The 27882-nt window shown below is 40.8% G+C and overlaps 1 protein-coding gene across 1 annotated transcript; it reads left to right on the plus strand.

The window, feature by feature from the left end:
* Positions 1-349: 349 nt before the first annotated feature.
* LOC134489143 (cullin-associated NEDD8-dissociated protein 1-like) lies at positions 350-26433 on the plus strand. Its single transcript, XM_063291635.1, has 15 exons — positions 350-641; positions 3757-3900; positions 5872-6026; positions 10087-10210; positions 11966-12222; positions 13237-13342; positions 14409-14557; positions 15649-15941; positions 17066-17207; positions 18416-19921; positions 20294-20389; positions 21162-21331; positions 21707-21871; positions 22249-22356; positions 25723-26433. Exons 1-15 carry the CDS (start codon positions 574-576, stop codon positions 25945-25947), a joined length of 3708 nt encoding a protein of 1235 aa, XP_063147705.1. The 5' UTR covers positions 350-573; the 3' UTR covers positions 25948-26433.
* The last annotated feature ends 1449 nt before the right edge of the window (positions 26434-27882 follow it).

Below are 27882 nucleotides of genomic sequence, written 5' to 3' on the forward strand. Positions count from 1 at the left end.
TTACGCTTGGGGGTGGGTTGGTGAATTTGAGAGAACTTTGCCAACGAACTGATGCTCTTCTATGTTGAGTGTTGATATCAGCTGTCCACAGCCAGAAAGAGATGACTCATCACTGGTCTCTCTTTCATTTCAGGGTGATTTGCCACTTGATTGCAGTGTGTCAGCAAACACCTGCAGTTCTGCTGCAGCACTGGCCAAATAGCCGCTGGGATGGGGTGAGAAGAAAAGCAGCTGCCGCTGCACGGTCCCTCCCAGAAAACTTGAGAGGCTGTAGATGTCTGCCAGTAGGGGGTGCCATTAGCTCAGCCACAGCTCCAACTACAGGCTATATATATCCTATGATAACAGTCCAGGGGCTTAGCTTTTCCAGTGACTTCTAACCAAGGGGTGGGGGGAGAGGAAAAACACTACCCCAGTCTCACTGTGTCCCTTCTGTCGCCATATTCTCCATGCAGATTTCCAATAGGCAGTGCCCCCTGATTAGGGCAGCGACAAACTTGAACTCTTTCTTGAAATCTCTGTATTAAAGCAGGCTGTGTAGAAGAGATCATCTTCCAAGACCAGCTGTTCAAGATGACCAACATATCCTATCATATCTCCAACCTCCTGGAGAAGATGACTTCCACTGACAAAGATTTTAGGTAGGATCTCGGGTTTTTTGGAGGGAGGGCTGGGTGTGAGAGCTGCAATGCCCAGTTTGGAGGTTTGTGTTGCTTTCGTGGACTGTTTGGTGAATTGCACACATGTGTCTGTATTTGCAAAGGGGAGGTGGGGGGAGAGGCAGTTACGGAGGAAGGGGTGATATTTTTAATAACGGCAGCTAAAAAAGGAAACCTTTATCATGAAAAAGATACTTAAGCTTAGCTGGAATTGATAGCGTACAGGAGGCAGGCAATGCTAGCCGTAGTTGTTTTTATAGATAAGGCAGATAGGAAATTTACTGCAGGCTTCCACACGGGGGGGGGGAGGGAAAAGATTACGTTCTGCAATTTCTCATGCGGCTAACATTATGGTAACCTTTTATGCCCTCCTCTGAGACGGAGTGGAAACACGTAGGGAAAGAAAACCATCTTCAGCTGTTACAGACTGGTTAACTTCACTGGGTTGTTTAAAGAAAAACAAAAGTAATCTCTGCTAATAAACTGGAAAGCTAGAGTGGTCACTAGGCACTATTTTGCTGCATTGGTGAAACAATTCAAGTATAATCCTCTTTAAAAGGAGCTGCATTTAACTGGAAATATTTATTCCAAAATGAGTAGCTGTAACCTATGAATTAGATGTACTGGTATATGTTGTACATTTGGAGGTTATCGAATGGTGAAATTAAAGAAGGTGAAATAGTGCTGTCAAATATATTAAAGTGGATAAACTCAGAACAATCTAATGTTTCCCAATCTACTTTCTTCCAGATGTTCAGGGTGGGGGAGTGTAAATCCCAGAATTAGCAGCCAGGAATTCTGGGAATTGCAATCCCAACACATCTGGACAGCAGCAAGTGAAGAAGGTTGAATTAGACAAGAAGTACAGAAACTGATAGAGTTCATTGTTTCAAGATGTTAAACTCCTTTTGATTTCACAGCATATATGGCTTACACTGGCTTAAATCTAAGCACATTGAGTCTGTTTTACTCTGCTTGTGGACTGAACTGTAACAAGATCACTGACTTGCTAGACACAAATGTGTTGCTTTTGTCCCTTGTTTGAAATGTGGACATATCTCTATGTCACTACAAAAACCGTCAAATTCTTACCAGAGAATATAAAGCTTTCAGGGATCAAAAGATTGTGAGATCAGGCAGATATTACTGATCTAGTTAAAACATGTCTCCCTAATTTCTTACAACATTCGGGAACTCATAACTTTTTCTTTTTTGTATCCCATACCAGATAGGTTTGCTTTGAATAGGCAGTAAATGCAATTGAAATAAGTTATTATTAATCTCTGTGATGATCTAATGTATATTACATGTGACAAAAACTCAGGAACATCTATTTTATTTTTAATTTTTTTACAAATATGTCTCATATTTTTTAAAATGTTCTTATTCTACAGATCAGTCTTTATAAAATCTTTAAGAATATGTCACTGATAAGATCCTTAGTTAACTACCCCATATTTTCTGAATATTGTTTTAAGTATAAGGGAAGACAATAGAAAAAGAAACTAAGTAGGAAGTGGCTTACAGTAAGACAGGATTTTAACCATATTTTATTGATTAAACCATAAAGGTAAGGCAAGCCTTGATTAAGGTAAGCTCATAGATCATACTAAATTGAAAGCAAAGAAACCACATTAGAGTTTGGGATCTGCGTGAATCATAGTGGCACAGATCAAATATTGGGAATTCACAAGCCAGATATGGCTTATGATTCTTAGCCTGAGCTACTTCATTACAAGTCCCTAATTAGTGACTGACTTCATAGATAATGCTATACTATTTTTTAAACGTGGATTACTGAACAAACCATACATATAATTAAGCTATAAACCATGATTTATAAACCATAATGGTTGATTTCACACATTACACTGAGGTAAATCTAAGGAAATCACATTATGGCTTAGGAATAGGTTGAACCCAGGAAAGGTGGCAGGCAAAGATATAGTTATAAAAGTTTGGTGTTCCTGTCCCTGCTCTTGTACCTCATGATTCTGTTTTTACAGTGCAAACTCTTACGGGAGTCTGAAGGACTTTTCCCCATTCCAGACATGTAGAGAATCTTGTCCCGATACTCAAGGTTGATCTGACATATCCGAGTCTGCCAAGTATTGATGACTAGCTCTGCCCCAATCTTATGCTAATGAGATCCAAGACAAGATAGATCTGTATTAAAATTTGCCTTGTAAGTGCATGACAATTGTGCTCATAGTTTTGGGGTAGCAATTTGGAGTACTGAAATCTACAAGCTCTACAGTTGTCTCTGAAATGTGTTCCTAGGCAAATAATATTTTGGAGTCAGTAGGGTTAAATCTAGGATAGTCCCCCCCATCCTTCCAAAATTGTTGAACTACAGTTTCTTTCATGCCCAGCTAATATAGTTAATGACCATGCAGGCTGGAAAAGTTGGGAGTTTGGGTCCAACTTATCTGTAAGGGCAGCAAGGTAGAGAAGGATCATTTAGAGGGATGTCAATTTTAAATTCTGAGGATGTATGTGTGTTTCTGCTTTGAATTTACTCTCAGAAGATGAGCTTAGAAACAAAGTAATAAAGATTTTCTGGGCTTGGGTGCCATAGGCTGAGAACATCAGTTGTTCCATTGGTGTTTGCTGTTGTCAATGATTAAGTCCAGAATGGCATGCAAAAAGTGGTTATGGGAATCTACCAAGCACAGGCTTGGGGGATGTGGGCCATACCTGCTTAGCATGGTGAAAACTCTCCTCACTCCCAGATACATAATGAATGAAGCGCTTCTCTGGAGAACAACTAACAATCTTCCTGGCCATACATTGCTGGGAGCAAAAGATATTCTTCACCTTCAAGTCAGATGACTTGCAGGGCCTTTGAAAAACAAGGAGTTCCTGGAACAAGCAAAAATTGAGTGACTCTTCAAATGTTTTCATATTTCCATATTGTATTTTAGTTAAGAGGATTCTTATTCCACATTTAACTGTCAAATTATTAATTCATTACTCCTAGTAAAGAGTTAGTTTTACTTATACTTTGGGTCGATAGATGTTGATCTTGCTTTCTTCCACAGAACATGGATTTATGACTCCCCACTGGCCAACTTATTACTGATATTCATTCTTCCAGATTTATGGCTACCAATGACTTGATGATGGAACTGCAGAAAGACTCCATAAAGCTAGATGAAGACAGTGAGAAAAAGGTTGTGAAAATGCTCCTAAAATTGCTTGAGGATAAAAATGGAGAAGTGCAAAACCTGGCTGTCAAATGGTAAGATCTTTTTACATTAGCTATGAGAGAACTCAACACTGCTCCGGTCGGACCCCAGTTGAAATACTGTGCCCAGTTCTGGGCAATTCAAAAGAAGATTGTGATGAAACTCTGCCATGGCCCCTACTGTCTCGAACAGCATCCCCCCAGAGAACAGTATCCCCCCAGAGATACAGACAACTGTCTCTCTTTTAGGGTTCCAAAAGGCCTGAAGACCTGACTTTGGATTCAAGCTTGGGGTGAATGTATTTGTGGGGGCCCTGGTCTAGTTTGTTATTGTTATGACGGTTTTAGTCCTGGTGTATGTTTTTCACTGTTTTTATTGTTTTTGTATTTGTAAGCCACCCAGAGTCTACTGGAGTGGGGTGGCTATAATAAAGTTAAAATAACAACAATAATTTACTAGGAACAAGTCCAGAGGAGGGCTACAAAGGTGGTCAAGAGTGTGGAAACCAAGTTTTGTGAGGAACAATTATTTTTGTCATTTTGGCAAAAGCAATGGATCAAAAGACTATCTCTACAAGTTTGTTCAGTATTTGGTGGGCTTACGAATTTTGAAAGAGTACTGAACCTATGCTTTCCTAGCTGAAAGCAGGAGACCATAGAACTAGCATCTTTCAAAACTTGCCACCTCCCCAAGAATGCTAGACTTGCAGAATTGATGAGTAGATCTTCTCTCTTTTGCATTGCTGCACAATGTGACAGAGGAGAGATGAGTTGAGCCACTGGGCAAAACTTGCCATCTTCCCAGCTCCTGTCTGACCCCATCCTTGCATTGCTATCATGATTGGTAATGGTTTCCTGTAGTTAGGTGGCATTTGGAAAAGGGAGGGCAACAAAGCCAGAGTGATCGAGCAGTCACTTTGTATAAAACACCTTGCACATGAAAAGTCCTGATGCCCACCGTTTAGGAGCAAACCAAGCCACTTAAACTCAGCAATGGAGAAAGGTCCTTAATAAAAATATTGAGATAACCTTTTTGTTTGAAAAAGGTTGTGTGTCCAGGGTTAGGATCTGAGATAGAAAGGCTAAGATGCGAGGAAGCTGTTTTGAAAGGATTTGTAATTACTGGGTATTCTGATTCCTTCCGTAAGAACTTCAATTTCACACTGTGCAGGTTTAATTTCTGTTTTTTGACTTTGCTGCTTGTTAGAGTGCTGGAAAGCGTTTGGCCCGAGAGATCAGAAAAACACACACACCGGGCATTTCTATAAAAATAAATGTATTTACAGAAAGCATAAAAACATAAACAGTTTCATATCCAGATATCCTGGATAGGCACAAAAGCTTTATAAGCTCATACGCGCACACACGCTCTGAGTAGGACTGAAAGGAAGGCTGTGTAAAAGGAAACTAAACAAGTCCAGGCAAGCTCCCTTCCAGGCAATTTCCCCAAACAGTAGCTTTTCCTTATATGGTCATTCTTTTCACACACCAACCTGAGGATACTTAAGTTTGACCTGTTCACCCTGCCAAAGTGATTTGTTACCGTAGTAACTTAGTGGCTTGCTCTTTTCAAAACAACCAAATATCAACACTGCTGACTAGCCAACAGACTCATATCTGGGAAGAAAGGGACCAAGTTATTAGAAAAGCACTGTTATGTGTGAGTAGGCTTGATTGGCAGGGCAGAATATCTTTCATCCTGGCCCACAAAGGCAGCAGAGACCCACTTGAAGTGCCAAGAGAGAAGGATATATTTTTAAGAGATCAGCTTCAGTGTTAAAACCTTTCCAGTGGTGTGGGCTTCCACAGCAAAGGATAAGACACCAGGACGTGGGTCTGTACTCCTTTCCCTTGATCATTACTTTCCAGTCTTGTATTGTGGAGGATATCTGTCAGCTGAGAGACATCTGTGCAAGGCGGGAAGGGGCAGGTTGGTTTGTATTTAGTCACAATTCCTAACTTCTATTGGGAAGGCCTTCTTTGTTTTTATATGGGATTTCTCTCTCTCTCTCTCTCTCTCTCCAGTTTAGGTCCTTTGGTGAGCAAAGTGAAAGAATATCAGGTGGAAACTATTGTTGATACATTGTGTACAAACATGCTGTCAGATAAGGAACAGCTTCGGGACATTTCTAGCATTGGGTTGAAGACGGTCATTTCTGAGCTGCCTCCCCCATCTACAGGTAAAAGCCTTGACCCTCCGTTCAAACAGTGAGGCTGATTCTTCCTTTGCAGTCAGGCTATACATTGTTGAATAATTCAGCCTGCCAGCCTCCAAATGTGATTGGGAAGCCTATGCTGGGTGGAGCTTGTTTTGTGGGTTTTATTTTCCAAGTGCTGTTGATTATTAAAGACAAAAATTTCCATATCTAGACTGTAGATGGTTTTTTAAATCAGTAAGTTAAAAATCATGTCAAATGAGTTGAGTTTCATACTGAGAAATACAGCTAATCTCATTAGAAACATAAGAGAGGAAGCAGTCTAAATGAAATGAAATTCACATTTTGCAAATAAATTCTGACCTTGTTCTGAAGAGAATGCTATGGTGAAATGATTTATAAATGGTGCAAGTTATGTTTTTATTTATTTATTGCTCAAATTTAGCCACCGCCCATCTCCCCCAAAAGAGGGGAGAATGTTCTAGTGATGGCAGATGCAAGTGTAGATTTAAAGGGATGGTCGCTGTCTGGTCGAAGTCAATTTTATCAGTACAGTGCCCTGTCAACATATACATGCACACAGTGCTTTTGACAATATGAATAACCTGTTTAGCACTGTGATTGAAAGAATGCTACACGTGCATCCCTGATATAAGGGCCCTCCTTTCTCATCACAGACACAGAAGTTGTTTTACTAGTGATGGGAGCATTCTGGATGATAATCTATTTTTGTGTGTGAGTTGTGATCCTGTGACTGACTTGGTGAGGGTACCATGTGGAAAGAAGTTTGTTTCAATGCCTCCTTCAACCTAGTCATTCTCATGTAGTTCTTCCACAAATGTACTTCATATTGAGTTGGCTATTCACTTGATGAGCATTGGAACTGAATTCTACCAGACTCATCAGATCAGATTATTTTTCTTTAATTTACTGTTATTTTTTCTTTAACTCTGACATGAGTTAGAGAGAAACCAGCTCTGGTAGACATGAGTAAAAAATCCAAAATTGCAGATTCACAAAGGTAATAATGTATTTGTCTGAAGTGGCAAAAAGAATCTGACCAGCCCTAAGGGGCATACAGTCAACAGTACATGCAACATACAATAAAAATAGCAATTACAACTTACAATAATATGTTAAATGTCAATCTCCAATACAGCGTTTCTGCTTGTTATCTCATCTAGGCAGCAAATCGATACAACTAGTCTCTGAGTGCCTTCAGAAATAACCAGGTCTTGACAGTATTTTGGAAGATAATGAGGGAATGGGTCACCCTTGCCTCAGGGAGAAATTGTTCTGTAAGAGGGAGCCCCTGTCAACTTTCAGGCACCTCCAGCTGGATTTCCCAGTAGGAGGAAACCTCATTAGATACCTTCTGTTTGTGTGGGTGCATTCTATCTAGAATAGGTAGTTTCAAAGATATCCAGGTTCCAAGCCATATAGGGCTCTACAGATGATATCACGGGCCTTGAATTGTGTTTGGAAACAAACCAGTAACAAATGTAGCTCCCAAAGCAGAGACATAACTGATCAGAGCCATTATTGCTATGTTATCAGATGGGCAGCTGCAATCTGAGCCAGTTAAAGTTTCCAGGTGGTCTTCAAGGGCAGCCCCTTATAGAGTGAATTATAGTAATCTAATTAACAGGTGACAAGGGTGTGAGAGGCTATACTATAGTGCCTCCGGTTCCAGGAAAGTTTGCAACTGGTGCACTAGCTGCAGCTGGGTAAAGACATTCCTGGCCATGGCCTCCACCTGTTCTTTGAGCTGGAGCCATGAATCAAGGAAGACTCCAAGATTGTGAACTTGCTCTTACAGGGGGAGAACAACCCTTCCAGAGTTAAAATTGGTACAGAGCTGGAACTGGCTGGCTTCTTGGGTTGAGTCGGAGCCTGTTTTTTTCCTGCCCAGAGCCTGACAGGCTCCAGACACTGAGTCATGACTTCAGCTGCATATCCAGCTCAGCTCAATGTAGAGATATATAGCTAGACATCACTTGTATATTGATGATACCTCAACCTGTGCCAACAGATGGCCTCCCCCAGTGGCTTTTTGTAGATTCTAAAGAAAACTGGGGGGAGAACTGAATCCTAGGCTGAATTGCTTGACAGTTCAGTCTCTTTTCTGGTACAACCACCAACTGGAACTGCCTACTCAGGAAGAATCACCATAGCATAGTGCTCTCCACTCTCAAACCTTGTAGGTGACTCAGATTACTACGATTGATGGTGTTAAAGGCTGCTGAACAATCCAGCAAGAGAAAGATGCATCATACTCCCATCATAAGTCATCCATGATTGTGACCAATGCTGCTTCTGTCCCAGGCCCAAATTCTGATTGCCAAGGGTCCTGATAATCTACTTTTCCACGGTTTTTGGAACTGTTGTCCTACCATCTTTACCACCTTCCCCAAAACTGGAAGGTTGGAGATAGGGTGACAATTATCAAATTTTGCTGGGATTTACTTTATTAGGCCAATTAAAATAATCAAAATTTTATAATTAATATAATGTCACAGCAGGTAGGGACGCGGTGGCGCTGCGGGTTAAACCGCTGCGCTGCTGAGCTTGCCGATCGGAAGGTCGGCGGTTCGAAACCGCGCAGCGGGGTGAGCGCCCGTTGCTAGTCCCAGCTCCTGCTCACCTAGCAGTTCGAAAGCATGCAAATGTGAGTAGATCAATAGGTACCGCTTTGGCGGGAAGGTAACGGCGTTCCGAGTTGTCATGCTGGCCACATGACCCGGAAGTGTCTATGACAACGCCGGCTCCAAGGCTTAGAAACGGAGATGAGCACCGCCCCCTAGAGTCGGACACGACTGGACTTTACGTTGAGGGAAACCTTTACCTTTACCTTTTACACAGCAGGTAACAGGTCCTAGCTAATCTTGGATAAAAAAAAGCTAAGTAGGTGCTTTCATATTGTTACCAACATTGCAAGATGGATGTTTCCGAAAAACACTATCAAGCTGAAGTCTGAGGAATCTTTATTTTAAGTGCTATATAACTAATTTATAAAAGGTAGCATGGGAGACAACGGCAAAAAGTTTAGGTAGGGCTATGGTTGAAGGGAGGAAGAAGGGTCAGAACATGGCACCCTGAATGTCATTGTTTCTGCAGACACCTTCCTTGGCGTTCTACCTGATTTTCTATGGGTTCAGAAAATGGGAAGGTGTGATGCTGTAAAGATATGCATTAGCCTCTGATAGCATCATTTCCAAAAATTTCCTTGAGATTCATATGGATCTCATAATTTTTGTCAAAAAATCAAAATGATGATCGGCTGCGGTTCAGGGCTTCTTAGAACTGTACCCACCTGCCCTGAAAAAGAACAGAGGGAGCAGGAATAGAAAGAAGCTTCCTGGGAGGAAGTAGAATTGTTTGAAGCATGAATCAGTAATAGGTTGCACTGTAGCATTTGGTCCATCCACATTTTGTAACTGGTTATGTCCCAATGGGATCTCTTTTGTGAACCAAGAAGTCTTCCTAGGAGGCCTTTTATGAGAACACTGACAGAAAGCAAGCTAGGTGACCTTGGGCCAGTCACTCTCTCTCAGCCCAACTCACCTCACAGGGTTGCTATTGTGGGGAAAGGAGGAGGAGGAAGGCATATTAGCTGTGTTGGCCACCTTGAGTTATTTATAAAAATAATAAAGGCAGGATAGAAAATATCTTTTAAATCTGTTTAATAAATACTAATATTTCGATTGCTGAAATCTTGTGTAACAGGTCTGGCAAACATTCCTCTGTAGTTTTAGAGAACGCCACGTGTTGTGATAATTGCACATTGTGCTGCCTTCTTCAATCTGATGCCTTCCATGTACTTTAGAACTGAACTTCCTAGTTTCTAAGCAGCATGACTCTTGGTTGTATTTACTGAGGAATTTGGGGACTGTAACCCTAGCCCACCTGGAGGGTGTCACTTTGGGAAGACTGATATAATATGACCATCCCTGTTGCCTGAGAACAGTCTATAACTTGAACCACTGCTAGTTAAAGTTGCTTGATCTTGATCAAAACATTGCAAGCAGTAAGGATTTGGTTGAAACTGCCACTCCTTTTTCTCTCGAAATTCCCATCTTGACAGGTTCCACCATGACAGCCAATGTTTGCAAAAAAATCACTGCTCAATTGACTGGAGCTATTGGAAAGCAAGAAGATGTGTCAGTACAACTTGAGGCGCTTGACATTTTGTCAGACATCTTGAGCAGGTACAGAAAAAAAAGTTGTTTTCAAACCATGTTACTTAAAAAAGCTTTAACGTGTTCTTCCCTGGTGGTTCTCTCTAGATCAAGGTTTCTCAACCTCAACAACTTCAAGATATGTGGACTTCAATTCCCAGAATTCCCTAGCCAACTTGCTGGGGAAAGCCAACGTAGCCTTCCCCACCACTGGTCCTTTGAGATTAAATAGCCAGGAGTTTGTTGGAGGCTTTTGTTCTTAGATTCATCCTGAGAGAGCAGCAGCTAACAGCCAGGAAAGGGAAAGGGAGAATTTGAGCTGCTCTGCCTTATCAAGTGGATCCTTCCAGGATTTAGGAAGTAAAATCTAAGAAGCAGTAAGTAATCAGTGAGAGTATGTTAGAGATTTTTATTTTATTTTAGATACACTCACAATTCTGCCCCTTTCTTTAAAATGAGGGTCAGTCTTCATTTTTGATGAGCCGACCTATTTTACCCACCTATCCGCTTATAGACAATAACTGCTGAATCCTACTGGGCTACTCTGGTTGGGTAGAACTGGTCAGCATGGCCAAGAGCCATAATTGCTAAAAGTGAAAGTCCAGCACCTCTGGAGGTCATTAAGTTGGGGAAGGTTGCTTTATGAACTTTTAACATTTCTGGGTTCAACTTCTAAAAAATAAGTGTCATTAATTCAGTCAGCCTTACTCCTGTCCATATCAAAACACTAGATTATAGTTGAACATGTTGATTGACAGCTTTGTGCCAAATGTGCAATCAGAAACAAATGCCTTGATATTTGGTGTGTAAATCACCTTGATCACCTTGATTGACCAGACGATCGCCAGACAGAGTCCTGCTAGTCGCAACTCGCTTTCCATTCGCCTCGAATCCTGGCTTTTCTTCTTCAGGTTCGGCCAAAGTCCCTGACTATTGGATCTTCCCATCTCTTTGGAGGTCGGCTGATCAGTCTTTTTACTTCTCTTGGATACCATTCAGCAACTGCTGCTGTCCAACAGCCATCTGACATGCGCGCGACGTGTCCTGCCCAGCATAGCTTCCGTTTTCAGTATTTGACAATGACATCATTTATTCCACTTCGTGTTCTAATCTGGCTGCTTGGGATGTGGTCTCGGAGAGAAACTTTCAGCATGGATCTTTCCATAGCCCTTACTACTCTTGAAAGCTCTTCCTCTTCTGCCTTTGTTAGTGACCAAGTTTCACTTCCATATAGCACTGCCGATAAGACACTCATATTAAAAAGATTAATAAAATTTATTAAAAATATTAACAAATATTCTTAGATATTTTCTAAGAAGTTTATTTAGATTTGCAGGTGAAGCTTTGCTTGCACTAAATGGAGAACTGCATATTGATGATGGAAAGTCTTATTTCAGATCCCTCTTTTTGCATTACAAAATGTATTGAGTTCCCAACGTCTTCTTTTAGCTGGATATATTAGATGTGGGGCTCACGTGCACTAAGGATGTGTTTTTATCAGCCTCCTGAGCCTTTAAAGGGAAAACAGCATTAATATAAACTGTAGCTTTTGGGTTATACTGTGCTGTACAAATAGCTTATTTTTTGCAGTGTTCTCTCTCTCATATACATCCCGCATGGTCCGAAAAGCTTATTCTTGTACACGACAGAGCGTGTTTTCATTTGTTTTAATCATGGAAGAGAAGCAAAGAAATGTATTGAAATGGCTTCCTTAGGAAATTAACGGTTAAGTCCATCTCTGTCTGGAGAACATTTGGTTGAAGTAAGCTTTGTCTATGGTTTCAGGTTAGGGGGAACTCTGTATTCCTTCCACTCCTCCATCCTGAACTGCCTCCTTCCTCAGCTCGTCAGTCCCAGGTTGGCTGTGCGGAAGAGGGCCATCCTTGCTCTAGGTCACCTGGTCTTGACGTGCAACGGGAACATCTTTGCAGAGCTTATGGAACATCTCTTGTCAGAACTGAAGAGGAACGATTCCACTTCTAGTACAAGGACGTATATCCAGTGTATCGCTGGTATCAGCAAGCAGGCTGGACACCGCATAGGTAAGTCCTGTGCTTTGGATTTTTGTCTTGCTTTGATCTGTGACAGCTGTTACCACCACTGCTGTTTTATGCCTGTTGCTTATCCCAAGAATCTCCCTCCAGTCCCCCCTTGTATTTTTAGCGAGGTGTTCACCTTATTCTGTCCTTAGTGCACATTTTGCTTTAAATTTCTACTGTTGCAGAAAATCTTTGGAGTTCCTTAGAGGGTGAGCTTAGTTGGGTACATTAAGAACTTTTTATATACGGTGATTGGCGGGTCTTAATGAGGGCCAAGCATAAGAATGCCCAGAATTGTGGCCTAAAATAATTCTCCAGAGATGGACCTCCTCCATAATCAATATAATGCTTATTCTGATAGGCCACAAGTTAAGAATAGAAGTGAAGAAGGTATTCCCTTCCAAAGGTATCTGCAGAATAGATCCATCCAGATGGCTCGAGGCAGTGAGCCCAACCGTGGGTGATAGGGAAAATCTTCATGTGGAAAATGGTAGGGCTTAAGAACACCTATGGGAGACTTCAGGTGGAACTAAAAGCGGTCTTCTTTCTCTCCTGTTGACACTATTTTCTTGGGTGTCTTGGGTCTTGAGCTTTTACCTTCCAAGACGCAAATTATGGCTCCACCCTTGGATGTGGATATGGGCTTTCATATCAGAGAAATTAAGTCATATTATAATATTTTTGATATGCTGGATGTTTCTTCCAATCCTGCTTTGTAAAGGAATAGAAAAACACTGTGGTGGATTTCCTATGCTGCAACCTCCACGTTCCGACTGAAACACAAGTATATTAACTGAGTCCATCAAGCAGCTCTAAGTGGAAAGGGCGTTTCTTTACCAAAACAGAACCTGAGCAGACATTCTGCTCTTCTGTGATGCTGCTTGTGATCTCTTTCCTGTGGGACAATTGGGTCCATGCCCACCTCACTTCAAAAGTGTTATGTTTTCAGGAGCCCCGGTTGTTCAGTGGACCTGGGAAAGTATTTTGTGGATGGCTTACTCTGTCCCTGTCTTCTAGGGGACTACCTAGAGAAGATGATCCCATTGATAATTCAGTACTGCAATGTAGAGGATGATGAGCTGAGGGAGTACTGCTTCCAGGCCTTTGAGTCTTTTGTAAGAAGGTTTGTACCTTTTACTCCAGTGTTATATGCTGTAGACTTGGCTCTCATGTTTTTGTTCTAACGTTTGGAAGGGAATCTGTTTTCTTGTCACCTGTGATCTGCTCCAACTATCTGTACTTGATCATAATTACCAGAAAAGTGCAGTTTTATCTATAGGCATCATGGTTTCTTAGGTGATAGACCTGCATCTGCTAGAAGAGTGACCTATCTCTAAGTGAGGACCTGTAAGGATTAGTAGGATTCTAGGGGGATTTAGAGGGCCTGGGCAAGCCTGTAGCATCTTGTAACACTTTCTTAAGTCAACTGTAGCTTTTCATAGGGTCATATGGAAGCAACTGCACAAAACCCAGAAGAATTTGCAGTAAGTTTATGAGTTGCCAATAGATGCAACACTGTGTTGTCCATCACACTCCACATCCCCCTTTCCTTCCAAATCTGGATTGCTGTACGCTCCTGATAAAGAAGTCTCATCTAGTGGCTCTGGACCATTGAAATTATCATTACCATTTTCTGCAGTTGGGATTCTTGAGATTGTGACTTTTTAAAATGGGATTTTAATTTTTTTAAGGGTCATAATAAATAAATGAAAGGGTTACTTCTGTTAGAGAGGACGAATAAGTGTAAATTGAGTAATGGGGGATGGAACATAGCTGTTGCAAGGAAAAGCAATATGATTAGATTAGCTGCTTCTGGGCTCTTGTCCTAAATCTGGCCTGGATCATGATTTTATGGGAACCCCAGGCTTCAGATGTATTTCAGTAGAATTATCCAGATTGCCTGTATAATTTTTTCAATAAGCTTTGATAAGGAGCTTTAACAGAAATAAATGAAAGATTACATGGCGATGATTACGTGTGTATTTAGGACTCCATACTTGTAAACACTCACTACAACACAATTAAAGCATTGGGAAGTATGCTAAATCTTGAGACTGATGCATCACTGTGTGCTGAACCTGGGGATTATCTCCAGAGATGAATCATCAGTTAATTGTTTAGAAAACACGATTAACAGAATTAAGGATTATATTCTATGCTAATCTATGATTATCTTGCTGTTTCTAAAGGTGTCCAAAAGAAATTGGTCCTCATCTTCCTAGTGTGACAGGATTGTGCCTCAAGTACATAACATACGATCCAAATTACAACTATGATAATGAAGAGGAGGATGAAGAAGAAATGATGGAAACTGAAAATGGAGAGGATGAGGAACAAGGTGTCGCACAATTAGGATTATGATGATATTTAGTAAAGCTGGGTCTTCTCTGCCACCAGTTCAGGCAGCTCTTTCAAACCATTCTGCTTCTTTCCTGAACCAAAATTTCTGGGACAGAAGAGCATGTAAATTATACAGACATCCATTTAACAATTAGTGAAAATCTCAAAAATATGTTCAGATAGCACTCTGATACATATAAAAGTTGGGTTTAAATGAACTGGTAAGGGTATGTGATAAAAGTTGGCAATCGTTTTAGGCAGTGGCCACCACTGTGTGATCTAAGGTTTCTATACATTAAAAAAAGGGTTCTGAGGGTACTGTTTGTGGCTGTCATATTATCATTCTCTACTATAAATGCTACTTAAATAGGAGAAGCACTGTGACCTGACTTAAGGAAGACATGGGGCAATTTCCTCTTCCCACTCCCCACTTTAAATTTGTAAAATGAAATATGGCAGCATGGCTCTCCATCCTTTGTTCTTGTCATTCTGAGAAGAAAATGCAACTCTCATAGGAGCCAAGGGCTGCATTTGACATTGGATTGGCATGCTAGGAGGAGAGCTGAGCCACAGTCCCAAAATTAAAGGAATCCAGGACAAAACCAAGTTGGAGTTAATTTACATTTAATTAAAATCGCTATCCTGTCCCACCAGAAGTACTTTGCTAATGTTTCTGAAACAAATTGTTTATATTTCAGTGAGCCTTTAGCCCTGGTTGACTGGTTGTGGAGCACCTATCTTGAGTTTGCTTTTGCTTTTGACAATGTTTTAGTGGGATATGAGATCTCTGTTTTTGTCATTTAATGCTGTCAAGAGTCCTCCATGATTGGGCAGGTTATAAGTACTGTTAAAGTAATAGATAAGGTTCATTAATAAATATAGTTAATATGCCTTTGCATCATACTCAAAGCTTTGGAGGTGAGCTGCATAAGGTTTATGGCAGTGTTATGTGAGAATTTGACCACATAGCCAACCTGCAAAATAGCCACACTAGAGTTTTCTTTTGAAAGAAGAAAATGAGCTCTGTCAGTTTGTGTGCCTACAACAACTCTCCTTTCCTCCCCTTTGTATTTGCCTCTTCCTCCTCAGAAAGTGATGATGAGTATAGTGATGATGATGACATCAGCTGGAAAGTTCGTAGGTCTGCTGCAAAGTGCCTTGAGGCCATTGTCAGCACCAGGCATGACCTTCTGCAGGATTTCTACAAAACACTATCACCAGCTTTAATAAGCAGGTTCAAGGAAAGAGAAGAGAATGTTAAGGCGGACATCTTCTCGGCGTATATATCTTTGCTGAAGCAAACTCTGCCCATTCAGAGCTGGCTGCAAGCTTCAGATGAAGCAAGCAAAAAAGACATACCTCTTACCATGCTTCAGAACCAGGTGAGTTGACCTTAATCACATGTCACTGTTTTGCGTGATAAAGACGCAACTGCTGTCTCAAATATTGTTTCAACTGCTCCAAATTGAGTTATTCTGTAAGATATCATGGCTCTTTCATGAAGTCTCATGAGGTTTTGATCATTTTAACTCTTCGTTGATAGACTTGGCATTATGCAGCTACTTGAAAAGGTTGCTGACCCTTGTCCTATTTGGTGTTCTGAAGGGATAGCTGTACCTAGTAGATAGGACTAAGAAAATATGCCTGACCTGCAAGATGCTGGGTCCACAAGACATCTTCTTGTCTTAACCTTCAATTATTGTTTCTGGCTCTGTTGCCCTTAAAAAGGGAAGGGGAACCGATCTTGCAAAATGACCGCCATATTAGGGAGAATTCTTCAATCAGCAGTGAAACACTCAGTGCTGAAAGAAACAGGTGAGCCACTCCTTGTCACCTCTGTAAATGCTCTGTATTGTCCCAGATTATCTTAGTGTTTTGTGGCTGACATCAGGAGCCTCGCAGATGTGAGCGGCAATATTTGTAGGCATCATTGCCTGTCCAGATTTGTTTTTGTCGCTCATCTGTTGTGACTTTTACAGTGATGTTCTGGGTTGCTGAAAGCTGATAAAATACTTTCTGGACCAATTCTAAATAGCCATCCAAATATTGGGTAGGATATAAGATTATGTGAATAATCCTAACTAGGTGGTAGTAATTTGCTCAGTGGTTTGACTGCACTGTGTGGGTTTTGGAGAGCGTGGTGCTTGTCTGCCCATTAAAAATAGTGGTTGCTTAAGTAAAGGTCCCAACACTAATTGTTAGAAATCATTACAGAGTCCACTGGAGTTGGGCAGCCAATGAATTTAAATAAATAAATAAAATAATAGGCTGTTGGGGGAAAAAATTCTTGCCTGAAGACAAAAATATTACAGGGTGACCATTTCTTCCCTTAAAAAAAACTCACACGATTTTGTGTGCCTATCAGTCTTCATTTATAACTGAACGCATTTTCCAAATGGATGATGTTTCTTTTTTGTACCAAATAATCAGTACAGATTTAGGCTTGGATTTCAAGTTCTTTTAGTTTTGAATCAGATTACTAGTGAGCTTCTTTCTAACCTCATAGGTTCCAAATATTATTAAGGCTTTGCACAAGCAGCTTAAAGAGAAGAGTGTCAGGTCAAGACAGGGATGCTTCACCCTTCTGACGGAACTGGCGAATGTCCTCCCCGGTTGCCTTGCGGATCACATTCCTGCGCTCGTGCCTGGTAAAGTTTGTCTCTTGGCTAAACAATCACAGGACAGTTTTCAGCAAGGAACACTTTTCAGTCTCAGAAGCCGAGCAGTGAATAATAAAGCAGCTTCTGCACTACTTGTATTTTCTTCTCTATATCTTCCTGTTCCTCTGCACACATCAGTGGATGTTATGCCATTGGTTTAACTGAGGCTAATGGCTGTGGATGCTGGGTCATGTTTTTCATCTTTAAAAAATCCATTTGAGCAGCCAAAGACTGGCTGAATTGAACTTGTGCATCTGCTTTGCTTAATTTCCACATACCAGAATAAGGAGAATTCTGAAAGATCGTATCTGTTTTTCTTTTCAAGCCAGTATTCTACAGAATTCTGTTAACTGAGGTACACTATTCTTCTGTGGGAAATACTGGAACACATAACTTTTTCTGCAGAATATCATCTGTTCTTAATTTAATATCATCTTAAGGTCTCATATTGGCCTCTATTGAAATGAATGAGAAAGTGACTAACTGGGGTTTATTCTGTCACCTGCAATTTCTCAAAATATGACAGAAAAAGTATGCTAGTATTTTAAGTCTATATGATTTCTGGTTATTTGCAGTTTTCCTTTTCTTTTTGTAGTTCTGTATTCCTAGGTATGTTATATAAAATAATAATTGCAAAGTACTGCAGAGGTTCAGTGAAAAGCTACTCCAAACTGGCTTTCTCTTGACCCAGAGGTAAACTCTACGCAAATGTGCGACACGAACTTTTTATTTGATAATATCCTTTTCAAACAGACCTTGTAATTCATAACCACTTTCTGAAGTCAGTGGAGTTTTTTGAGCCCCAGCAGCCATCTGAAACTTCTGTAAAGCTTCTTAAAATAAATCTGAACCACTCAATAATCACTTTGAAGATGCTGTGAATGGTATCCAGTGGCATCTGTCTACCAGTGTAGTAGATACCGCTGAGGAAATAGATCCCTGTCCCCAGTGTAACCTCTTGCAGGTACCCTAATCTTTTATTTATTAGATTTTTTAAAAAAGAAGGTGATTACGAAAGTTTCTTGGCAGCTTACAATGCTCCAGAAGTTTGGGAAATCCTCTGGAGCAGATCTGAGGGAAACATGGGATGTGCAGAGTGTGGAGATAGCAAACCTTCTATTGTATAAAAGTCTGTCTGTCTGAGGTTGGATGAGGTGCAACTGCAAAGCAAGCTGACCAATATCTTCTTGGCACAGGTATTGTTTTCTCCTTGACGGATAAATCCAGCTCCTCCAATATGAAGATAGATACGCTGTCTTTCCTTCATGTTGTTCTTTGCAACCACTCCCAAGAAGTGTTCCATCCCCATGTTAAAGCACTACTACCACCAGTTGTGATTTGCATCGGGGATCCTTTTTATAAGATAACTTCAGAAGCTTTGTTAGTTACTCTGCAGCTTGTGAAAGTAATTCGTCCCCTGGGTGTGCCTTGTACGTTTGATGCCAAGCCTTACGTAACAGACTTGTTTTCTGCAACTTTGAAGAGGCTGAAAGCAGCCGACATTGACCAGGAGGTGAAGGAACGGGCTATCGCTTGTATGGGACAGATTGTTTGCAATCTGGGGGACTACTTAAGCAGCGATCTTCAGCCAACCCTGAAGATTTTCCTGGAGAGACTGAAAAATGAAATAACTAGGTTGACTACAGTCAAAGCACTTACTCTGATTGCAAATTCTCCACTCAAAATAGACTTGAGGCCCATTCTGGCAGAAGGCTTCCCCATTTTGGCTTCCTTCTTGCGTAAGAATCAGCGTGCCTTGAAACTGAGTACTTTGACAGCTCTGGATGTCTTGATCAAAAACTATAGTGATAGTCTCAAGCCAGCCATGATTGAATGTGTTCTAATGGAGCTTCCTGATTTAATTAGTGAGAATGATATGCACGTTTCTCAGGTGGCCATTGTGTTCCTTACTACCTTAGCTAAGGTCTATCCCTCATCCTTGTCCAAGATCAGTGGTACAGTTTTGTCAGAGCTTTTCCAGCTTGTTTACTCGCCTTTGATGCAAGGAGGGGCCCTGAATGCCATTGTGGACTTCTTCCAAGCACTGGTTGTAATTAAGGCAGTCAACATGAGCTATGCTGACCTGATGAAGCAGCTAACTAGTCCTATATACTCCTCAGACCCTAGTGGAGTCTCCACCACTTTGCACAAGCAGGCTTTTCACTCTGTTGCAAAATGTGTGGCGGCTCTTTCTTCTGTGTGTCCCAAAGAAATCCCTGGCATAGTAAACCAGTTCATCCAGGATGTGAAGAATCCAAAGTCCAGCGCTGCTATCAAAATGTTGGCTTTCCTCTCGCTAGCAGAAATAGGTCGCACCACAAACCTGAGTGCTCAGAAGGAACTCAAAGCTGTGATCCTGGATGCATTTGCGTCGCCCAGTGAAGAGGTGAAATCAGCAGCCTCCTATGCTTTGGGCAACATCAGCGTGGGCAACCTGAAAGAATACCTTCCCTTCATGCTGAAGGAGATTAGTGGCCAGCCTAAGCGGCAGTACTTGCTGCTTCACTCCCTGAAAGAAGTCATCAGCTCCTCCCCAGCAGAGAGCCTGAAACCTTACGGGGAGGACATTTGGGCCCTGCTTTTCAAGCACTGCGAATACACAGAGGAAGGAACCCGCAATGTAGTTGCTGAATGCTTGGGGAAACTGACCGTGGTAAACCCTTCTCAGTTGCTGCCCAGGCTGAGAAAACAGCTGTTTTCAGGTAAGGGAAGGGAAAGGACAGGACTGGGGCAATTGCTCAGCTGAGTTGAGGGCTGTGCTCTTCTCCTTGAGCCATGCTGTAGATGTATGGGATCTTGTAGAGTATGTTCACCTTCCAATGTCCATCCTTACCAAGCTGCTTTTGGGAGATGGTTTGTATTCTGCTATGGGCTCCTTCAAGAGGATGAGCAGTATAAAAAGAGAGCTTATAATAATAACTTCCACACAACGTGTGCTGGTGTTGTTTGTGCTTCTTCGCTATTGTCTGTGTTCTGGAGAAAATGAAGAAAAGCGATCTTAAGGGGAGAAAAGGCAGTTGGAATGATCTGTGTTCTTTTTAAGGTAAACCATTCTTTCCCACTTCTCATTGTAGGCTCCCCGTATGCTCGGAGTACAGTTGTTACTGCAATAAAATTCACCATCTCGGATCACCCACAACCCATTGATTCCCTTCTTAAAGGATGCATAGGTAATTCTGTGTTTTGATAGAGAATTCCCTGGGAAGTCGGAATAGTGGGCCTTGTTAAATTTTTAAAAAACATACACAGAGTTACAAAGTAGAATTAATGAAAAAGAGAAATGACCCAGGGTATTGCTATAAGAACACGATAATTAACTTGTAGCTGCATTCTGTGGCTTTAGTATCACTGTTGCAACCATATCATCCAACCCTTTTCTGCTGCAGTCTGGAAACTGTTCAAATTCTAAATTGTTATCTGATGTTATCTTGTTACCAAAATGGATTGGGCGAGGGCAAACAAATTGAAGTTGAACCCAAAGAAGAGCTGCTTCTGACCAGTTAAAAGGAAAAACCAATATGTATCCAATGTATGGAGAGTTACTCTTCCAGTTACTGAGAATTAAAATCCAAGCAGATCTTTAACCAATTCCATTCTCAATAAGCATATTGGCATTGCCATACTGAACTGAACACACAGTTGTGCTCTAAAATAATTAATTAGAGAACATATCTGTTAAATCACCTGTATTGTTTCTACATTGCTATCTTGAAAGACCTGTATCTATGACTGAGTCCAGATGTTAATGCAACTTGAGTGTTGATGCAGGCTCTAGGGAAAAGATGACAGAATAGCATATCCATTTGCTGTCTCCTACTTGGTTTGAAAATATGAAAATTTTTATCTTCTTTCTGCTTTTTGAGAAATATTATGTGCATCTCATAATGTATTTAAAGCTAATTTTGCTGCCTTTTATACTGTTGTCATGCTATAATCATGCAGGTGACTTCTTGAAAACACTTCAGGATCCTGATCTGAATGTTCGTCGTGTTGCTTTAGCAATGTTTAATTCTGCTGCTCACAACAAACCTTCCCTAATCCGAGATCAACTCAGTACAGTCCTACCCCACCTATACAATGAAACCAAGATTAGAAGGGAACTCATACGAGAGGTATGAACCATGTTCTGTTTCAGTATGATCCCTTGCTGAGGTTGGGAGGTTCCCCCAGTACTCCTAACCTATGGTGGTGGTTATGAACGAGGCCCAGAGATAGCACTGCTTGACCAGATCAAATGGGAATGATAAGCAACATAGATATAGACGTGTGTGAATATAATTGAGCCAATGTTCTTATGAGATCTGAAAGTAAACTAATCCCACAAGTGTATGAAAATTATTACTGAGCCTATAATTTAAAGCCTGAAATTGGAATTTAACTGGGAATGAACCAAGCAATTCTGTGGTTTCACGCTGGGCCAGATAAAGTTGGCATGTGAATGTTTTCCTTCTTTGGAATTTCCAGCTACTTTGAATTTCCCCTTTTAGGTAGAAATGGGGCCATTCAAACACACAGTAGATGATGGCCTTGATGTGAGAAAAGCTGCTTTTGAATGCATGTACACACTTTTGGAAAGCTGCCTTGATCGACTGGACATCTATGAATACTTAAATCATGTGGAAGATGGCTTGAAAGACCACTATGATATCAGGGTAACATTTATTTTTTTCATTAACTTTGGAGCTCCTAATTTCATTATTTCACTGAACGTAGGGCTGTTTTGGATTAGGCAGTTACCCTCGTGCAGTGAGGCCAGGCTTTTCTTCTTCCACGTACAGAATGCCTGAACTGGATGGGTCCTGTACGAGCTAAATAATGCCCTTCTATGTTATGTTCTCCTGCAATGTAATCCAGGGGGAAGAGCAACTCTTTTAAGATGAAGGAAGCGTTGTTGCACTGTTGTTAACAGTCCATGTTAAAGCTGAAAGTTGTCACAATAAAAGTGATCATGAGTTAGTGGAAAGCCTGAAAGTCTTGCTTGAAAAAAAATACTACTAATGTGAACCTTTTTCCTCTCTTCATTATGAAGATGCTGACTTTCATTATGTTGGCTCGCCTGTCCACACTCTGCCCTAATGCCGTTCTGCAAAGATTAGAACGGCTTGTTGAACCACTGCGAGCAACATGTTCGACTAAGGTAATTTATTTTTTGTTTTTCGAATTTTGCCACTGCCCATCTCCCCCCAGAAGAGGGACGCCGGGCGGTTTACAGTCGGATGCCCTGGGAAGGCTTGAACGTATCTATATCTGGACAGTCCTCCTCCTCTTTCTTCTCTGGGGTACCTAATCATTCATGTTCTAAGACCCAGGGGATTATTGTTATGTGTGTATACATAAACACAGCTACCTGGGTTAATAACTGCATAACCACTGTTATTTAGGAACTACTGGCATAACCACTGTTATTTAGGAACTACTGTGTGCTTGCCTTCTTACTGCAGCAAGACATTGAACAGTGTGCTTGGGGTCAGCTGATGTTCAGCATATTTTAAACTTTTTCATGGTCCTGATGATTCGTTTGTTCTCCTGAAAGGTGAGCCAGATGAAGAGCCTATCAGTTCTAGTGTACAGAAAAGGGAAACCTTGCATCAAGCTGCACGTGATACAATTCTGTCTTTGAAACTATTACCTACATGGGTATTCCCTCTTCCTTTCCCCCTGCCCCTGTTACTTTTTGAGAGAAAATAAACAATTTTCCTTTGATGGAACGTATTTAAATATCACTATTGGTACGCAAGCTCTTTCTATATACATTTGTATGCAAAACTTTAGGCCCACCTGATCAAACAGTATGTTTCAGTAAATCCCATAGTTAACAGAAGTTAACACAACTTCTCCATGGTACAAAGTAAAATATGAGATTGTTCTGCAAATTGGAATGCACACTTTGGTTGGAAACAAACATCAGCAAAATCTTGCTCTTTTCAACTGAAAATTCTGTTCAGCTTTGCCCTTTCCTGTTTACTTCTTTTAAACTTTAGGGTATGGGTAAGTCAACACTATATTCACTTTCTTCATGAATCTGAATTAGAGTATGCATTACTTTGTGCACTTTTCATCCCTTTAATATGTAATGCATTGAAGGAACTGAATTAAACATTGCACTGAGGGTTTTTCTTCTATATATATATGCCAAAGCACACTCCTTTGAGTCAAGGTCTGGTGTGCAAAGGCTGCACTCTATGGATCACCATAGCTGTTGCTCCTCTCCTTAATTATTGTACAGGTGAGCCCTCACCAACAAAAGTGCTTGAAACAACACTGGAAGAATGCACACCTTTTTAATGTGGTTTGTTTGGGACAGCAGTTATGGAAATTTTTTTAAAGGACTGCAGTCCATTGCATCCAAGATAGCTGGCCAGCAGTTCTGTTTCAGGTGCCCAGATCCCTTCTTGGTAAGAAGTGGTTGGGGGAACACTTACAGGACCAATCTAGGCATCTGTTGAACAAAGTTACATGAATCCACTTGGAGTTGGACTCTAGCTGGGCAGGTCCTGTGGAAGTGACTGAGGTACAGTCTTACCTGATTATCTGGGATGAATTTCACCTGATTAGTCCAGAGAAAGTGGACAGGGTCCTCAAAACTGTGAACTCTGCCATCTGTGTTTTTGAACTGTCTCCCCTGGTTGGTCAAGACTGGTGGCATGTAGTTGGGACCAAATGGTGGTGAACACTTCTTTGCGAGCAGGGGTAGTCTACCCCTCCTTAAGAAGCCATACTTGGACTCAATAGCATTGGACAATATTTGCCCAGTCTCCAACCTTCTCTTTTTAGAGAGGATTGTTGAGAAGGTGGTGGTATGCAGCTTCAGGGGCCCTTGAAAAAGTGGATTATCGGGAGCTTTTAAAGTTGCTTTTCAGGATGGGTTGTAGTACCAAGACAATATTGGTCATGAGTGTGGATGACCTTTGGAGGCCTCAAAATGGAGGTCGTACATCCATCCTAGCTCTCTTGGATCTCTCAGCAGCTTTCAGTACCATTGACCATGATATCCTTCTTGATCAGCTTTGGGGACTTGGAGTTGGGGGACTCTGTTTTGCAGTGGTTCTCCTTCCTCCAAGGCTGATTCCAGTAGGTGTTGGGTGTGGAGGGAACAGCCCCAGCACTGGACCTCTCATATCTGGGATACCTCAAGGCTTAACTGTCTACTCACTCTTATTTAACAATTATTAAATGATCTCACCTAGCAGTTTTGTCAGCACTGGGTGAAAAACCATCAATATGGTGATGATACTCAGCTATACATCTCTACCCCTAGCTATAGAAGCAATGCTCTTGAGGCTCTTACCAGGCCTGGTGGCTTTGAGAGTCTGGATGGGGAAGAACAGATTGTGACTCAACCCTTACAAGACTGGGTGACTCTGGGTTTTTCACCCCCTTGGATCTAAAGATTTTTCATCTTTAACTCTTAATAGGGTTGCACCCCCCTAGAGGGTGTTGGTGCTCAATCTGGGGGTCCTTCTGATCTCATAGCTCCTACTTAGAGAGCAGGTGGCAATGGCTAGGGGTGGCCTTTGTACAGATACGTCTTGTGCACTAGTTGTGCCTGTTTCTGGAGCAGGAGGCTCTGCTGTCACTCTTGCCTTGTATCACTTCCCAACTGGGTTACTGCAATGTGTTCTACATGGGGCTGTTCTTGAAGAACACTCAGAAGCTTCAACTAGTCCAGAATGTACATGAAGTTTTGTGTGCTTCAAAGTTCACCCATGTGACATTACTGCTTCCAGTATGCTTCTGGGTGCAATTCAAGATGATGGCCATCACCTTTAAAGTCCTGCAAGGCATGGGGCTTGGTTACTTGTGGGACCACCAGTCTCTGAGGGTTTCTACCTTTTCCACCAGATCTGACAAAATGGGGCGTGATCAAGGTCCCATCTATTAAACAGTGTCATCTTGCAGAACTGAGGAGACATGACTTCTGTCACAGCATCTGCTCTATGAAACAGCCTTCCCACCAAGATTTGGAGTGGCCCAATTCTCTTGGCCTTCTGGAAGGTTGTTATGGCTAGAATGTTAGGGGAATCCAATATGCACACATTTTTTCTGTGAATTTGTTATATGGTTCCCCCCCCTGTAGTGGATTATTTTAACTTTAGTTATAGGGTTCTTTTGGTTTTTTTGTGTGTGGGGGGGTTAAAATTGTGTTAGCTGTCCAGTTACATATGTATTTAAGATTGGCAATCTAGAGAGACTACAGTACTTAAATTGCTGTGTGACTTCCAGAAATAGGTGCAAAACAATTAGAAATTTGATTTTGTATTTGTGAGCTTCTAAGTGCAGTGTTTAATAAATGTGGTTGTTCTATTTAGACTGATGTAACATTTCCTAAGTGTTCTACACATGGGAAGATATGTAGTCATATTTCCTTTTCTTGACAACACAAAAGGTCCCCAAACACAGGCTTATTAGTATGATTAATTGACTGGTATTTTAATTTTGCCTGAGGATCATTAGAGGTACCTTACAGCATTCTAATCACATTCTTCATTTTTTTTTTTGGTAGGTAAAGGCTGGTTCTGTGAAACAGGAATTTGAGAAGCAAGATGAACTGAAGCGTTCAGCAATGAGGGCAGTAGCTGCTCTACTGACCATCCCAGATGTAGATAAAAGCCCTGTAATGGCTGAATTTTCTTCCCAAATCAGAGCCAACCCAGAAATGTCTTCCCTCTTTGAAAGCATTCAAAAGGATCCCACTTCATTATCAACAGAATTAATGGACCTCAGTTAGAACTCCTGGACATTTTTGTTGGCTTCCTACAATCCACTGTGTTTCCAGCGCAGAAGCTAGAAATGATTTTAGAGACAGGTGTCATTTTAAAAATGACACCTATTTCTATTGAAACAAGCAAGGTTTCAGATATGATAAAGTAACAGCAACCTTATTTTTCAGTTATCACTTATTCCTTAGTTCCAAAACACAATCATGCCAAAAGATGAGTCAATCTAATGACAGCACTGACAAATATATTTTACTGTACCTTCTATTATTGTTAAAGTGAAAACAACATGAATTCTTAAAGCAGCGATGACAGACTGTCATACTATACCCCCAAATAAATCAATAGCTAAAGCATGGCAATTACATCAGTTAAATACTGGCGTTCATGCGTGCTAATATTACAATTAAGTGATTTTTCATAGTGATATAAGGAGATTTTACAGCTATTGCCCTGCCTCCCTCCTTTAAAATTATTAAATTACAGAAGTATCTCAACTGTCTTCCAAGATAGAATGCCTTATGCTTGATTAGTGTGGTTTGTCTGCCACTATATCGTTTTTTTCTTGTATGGACCCTCTTGTTACAAGTCAGTTTTTTTAAAGAGGAGCTAATACCAAAGCATTGATTATTTCAAAGTATATAAAGTTAGCATGTTATTATCAAGAGCCATTCATCTGATGTGAAGTATGTAGTAATGAACTGGCACCGTTCATTTATCAAAATGGAAATACAGTTGTAGTGTTCTCAACAAGCATATTACTACTAGATTTTTCTGTTCAGCAAAGATCATGTTGCCGCCTTGCAATTGCTGATTACTCCACTTCATTGGGGGGGGGGGTGTATTCCACTTAATCTGTGAATCACTTAAGTGCTCTATTTATAAAACAGGGTGTCACCTTTGCTCTACATGTGTCAAAAATAAAAATAAAAAGTCATAAATATGTAAGCGATGGTATTTGATTAGTTACTGGTAAAGATCTTTTCTATCCAACTAAACCTTTGTGTGGACAAATGTAACTCATGAGAATTAACTTACTTTGAAAACTCTGAATGAACACAGACAAGGAAACGTTAAGGTTACTAATATTCTAACCAACTGACTAGCTGGACCCTGGTGTCATTCTTCTATCTGGTCCTGTGGGGTAATTTTTAAGAAGTTGTATGATTTTACTTTCCTCTTCTAAACATCCTTAGTATTAATCCCTTAGATGCTCAAGTAAACAAAAGCAAGAATGGTAACATACAGGAGCCAAACAATGACAGTGAAGCCTAATTGCTTCTAAGGCTGAAATTGCATCAAGTACCTGAGTTACAGCAAAATAACCCATGTGGCACAATTCACAATACCTTCAGGTATAGGAACATTGCATATATGCTTTATATGAATTTGAACTTGCTACTCTATACAAAGTAATTTTAAAATCTCTGATTTTAAGCACGTATTTAAATGTTAATGAAGCTATTTTGAGAGTATAGAATCCTAATTGGCAGGAGGCATTTAGGTAATTGAGTTCAATGCACAGCTCCATCATCTTTGCAAATACCATTGCCAAGCCAGGCACCCCCCATGCTATAAGCACATTTCATTTCTGTTCTCTAAATGAAGCATTTTTCATTCATGTATATTCATTTTATTTATTTACTGCCATAGCTGTTTTCAGGCCAGTTCTCTAAGGTATCAAGAACATATTAAGTTTTATTTCTGCCTTCCAGGGCTTTGGCTTCTAGGGTTTTGGCTATACTCCAATTTGTGTCACCTGCACAGTGAGTCAACATTTCCTTCAAATCTTCATCCAGGTAAGTAAAATGTTGAGCAGAGGACCCAGGTCTGAACCCTGTAGTACTTCCATCAATAACTCTCCTATCACTCACAGTACAGTTTTCAAACCAGCTATATATCTGTTTAATTGTAATTCCACTAAGCCCACACTAAACTAGCTTGCT

This window comes from Candoia aspera, chromosome 2, assembly GCF_035149785.1.
Source record: "Candoia aspera isolate rCanAsp1 chromosome 2, rCanAsp1.hap2, whole genome shotgun sequence".
Classification (NCBI taxonomy): Eukaryota; Metazoa; Chordata; class Lepidosauria; order Squamata; family Boidae; genus Candoia; species Candoia aspera.

What these genes read in the sequence shown, in the direction of transcription:
- LOC134489143 (XM_063291635.1), top strand. Translation starts at nt 574, where the DNA reads ATGACCAACATATCCTATCATATCTCCAACCTCCTGGAGAAGATGACT. An exon ending in TTTGAGTCTTTTGTAAGAAG is followed by an intron (nt 13,343 to 14,408) that starts GTTTGTACCTTT and finishes CTGTTTCTAAAG; the next exon opens with GTGTCCAAAAGAAATTGGTC. An exon ending in TGGAGAGGATGAGGAACAAG is followed by an intron (nt 14,558 to 15,648) that starts GTGTCGCACAAT and finishes CTTCCTCCTCAG; the next exon opens with AAAGTGATGATGAGTATAGT.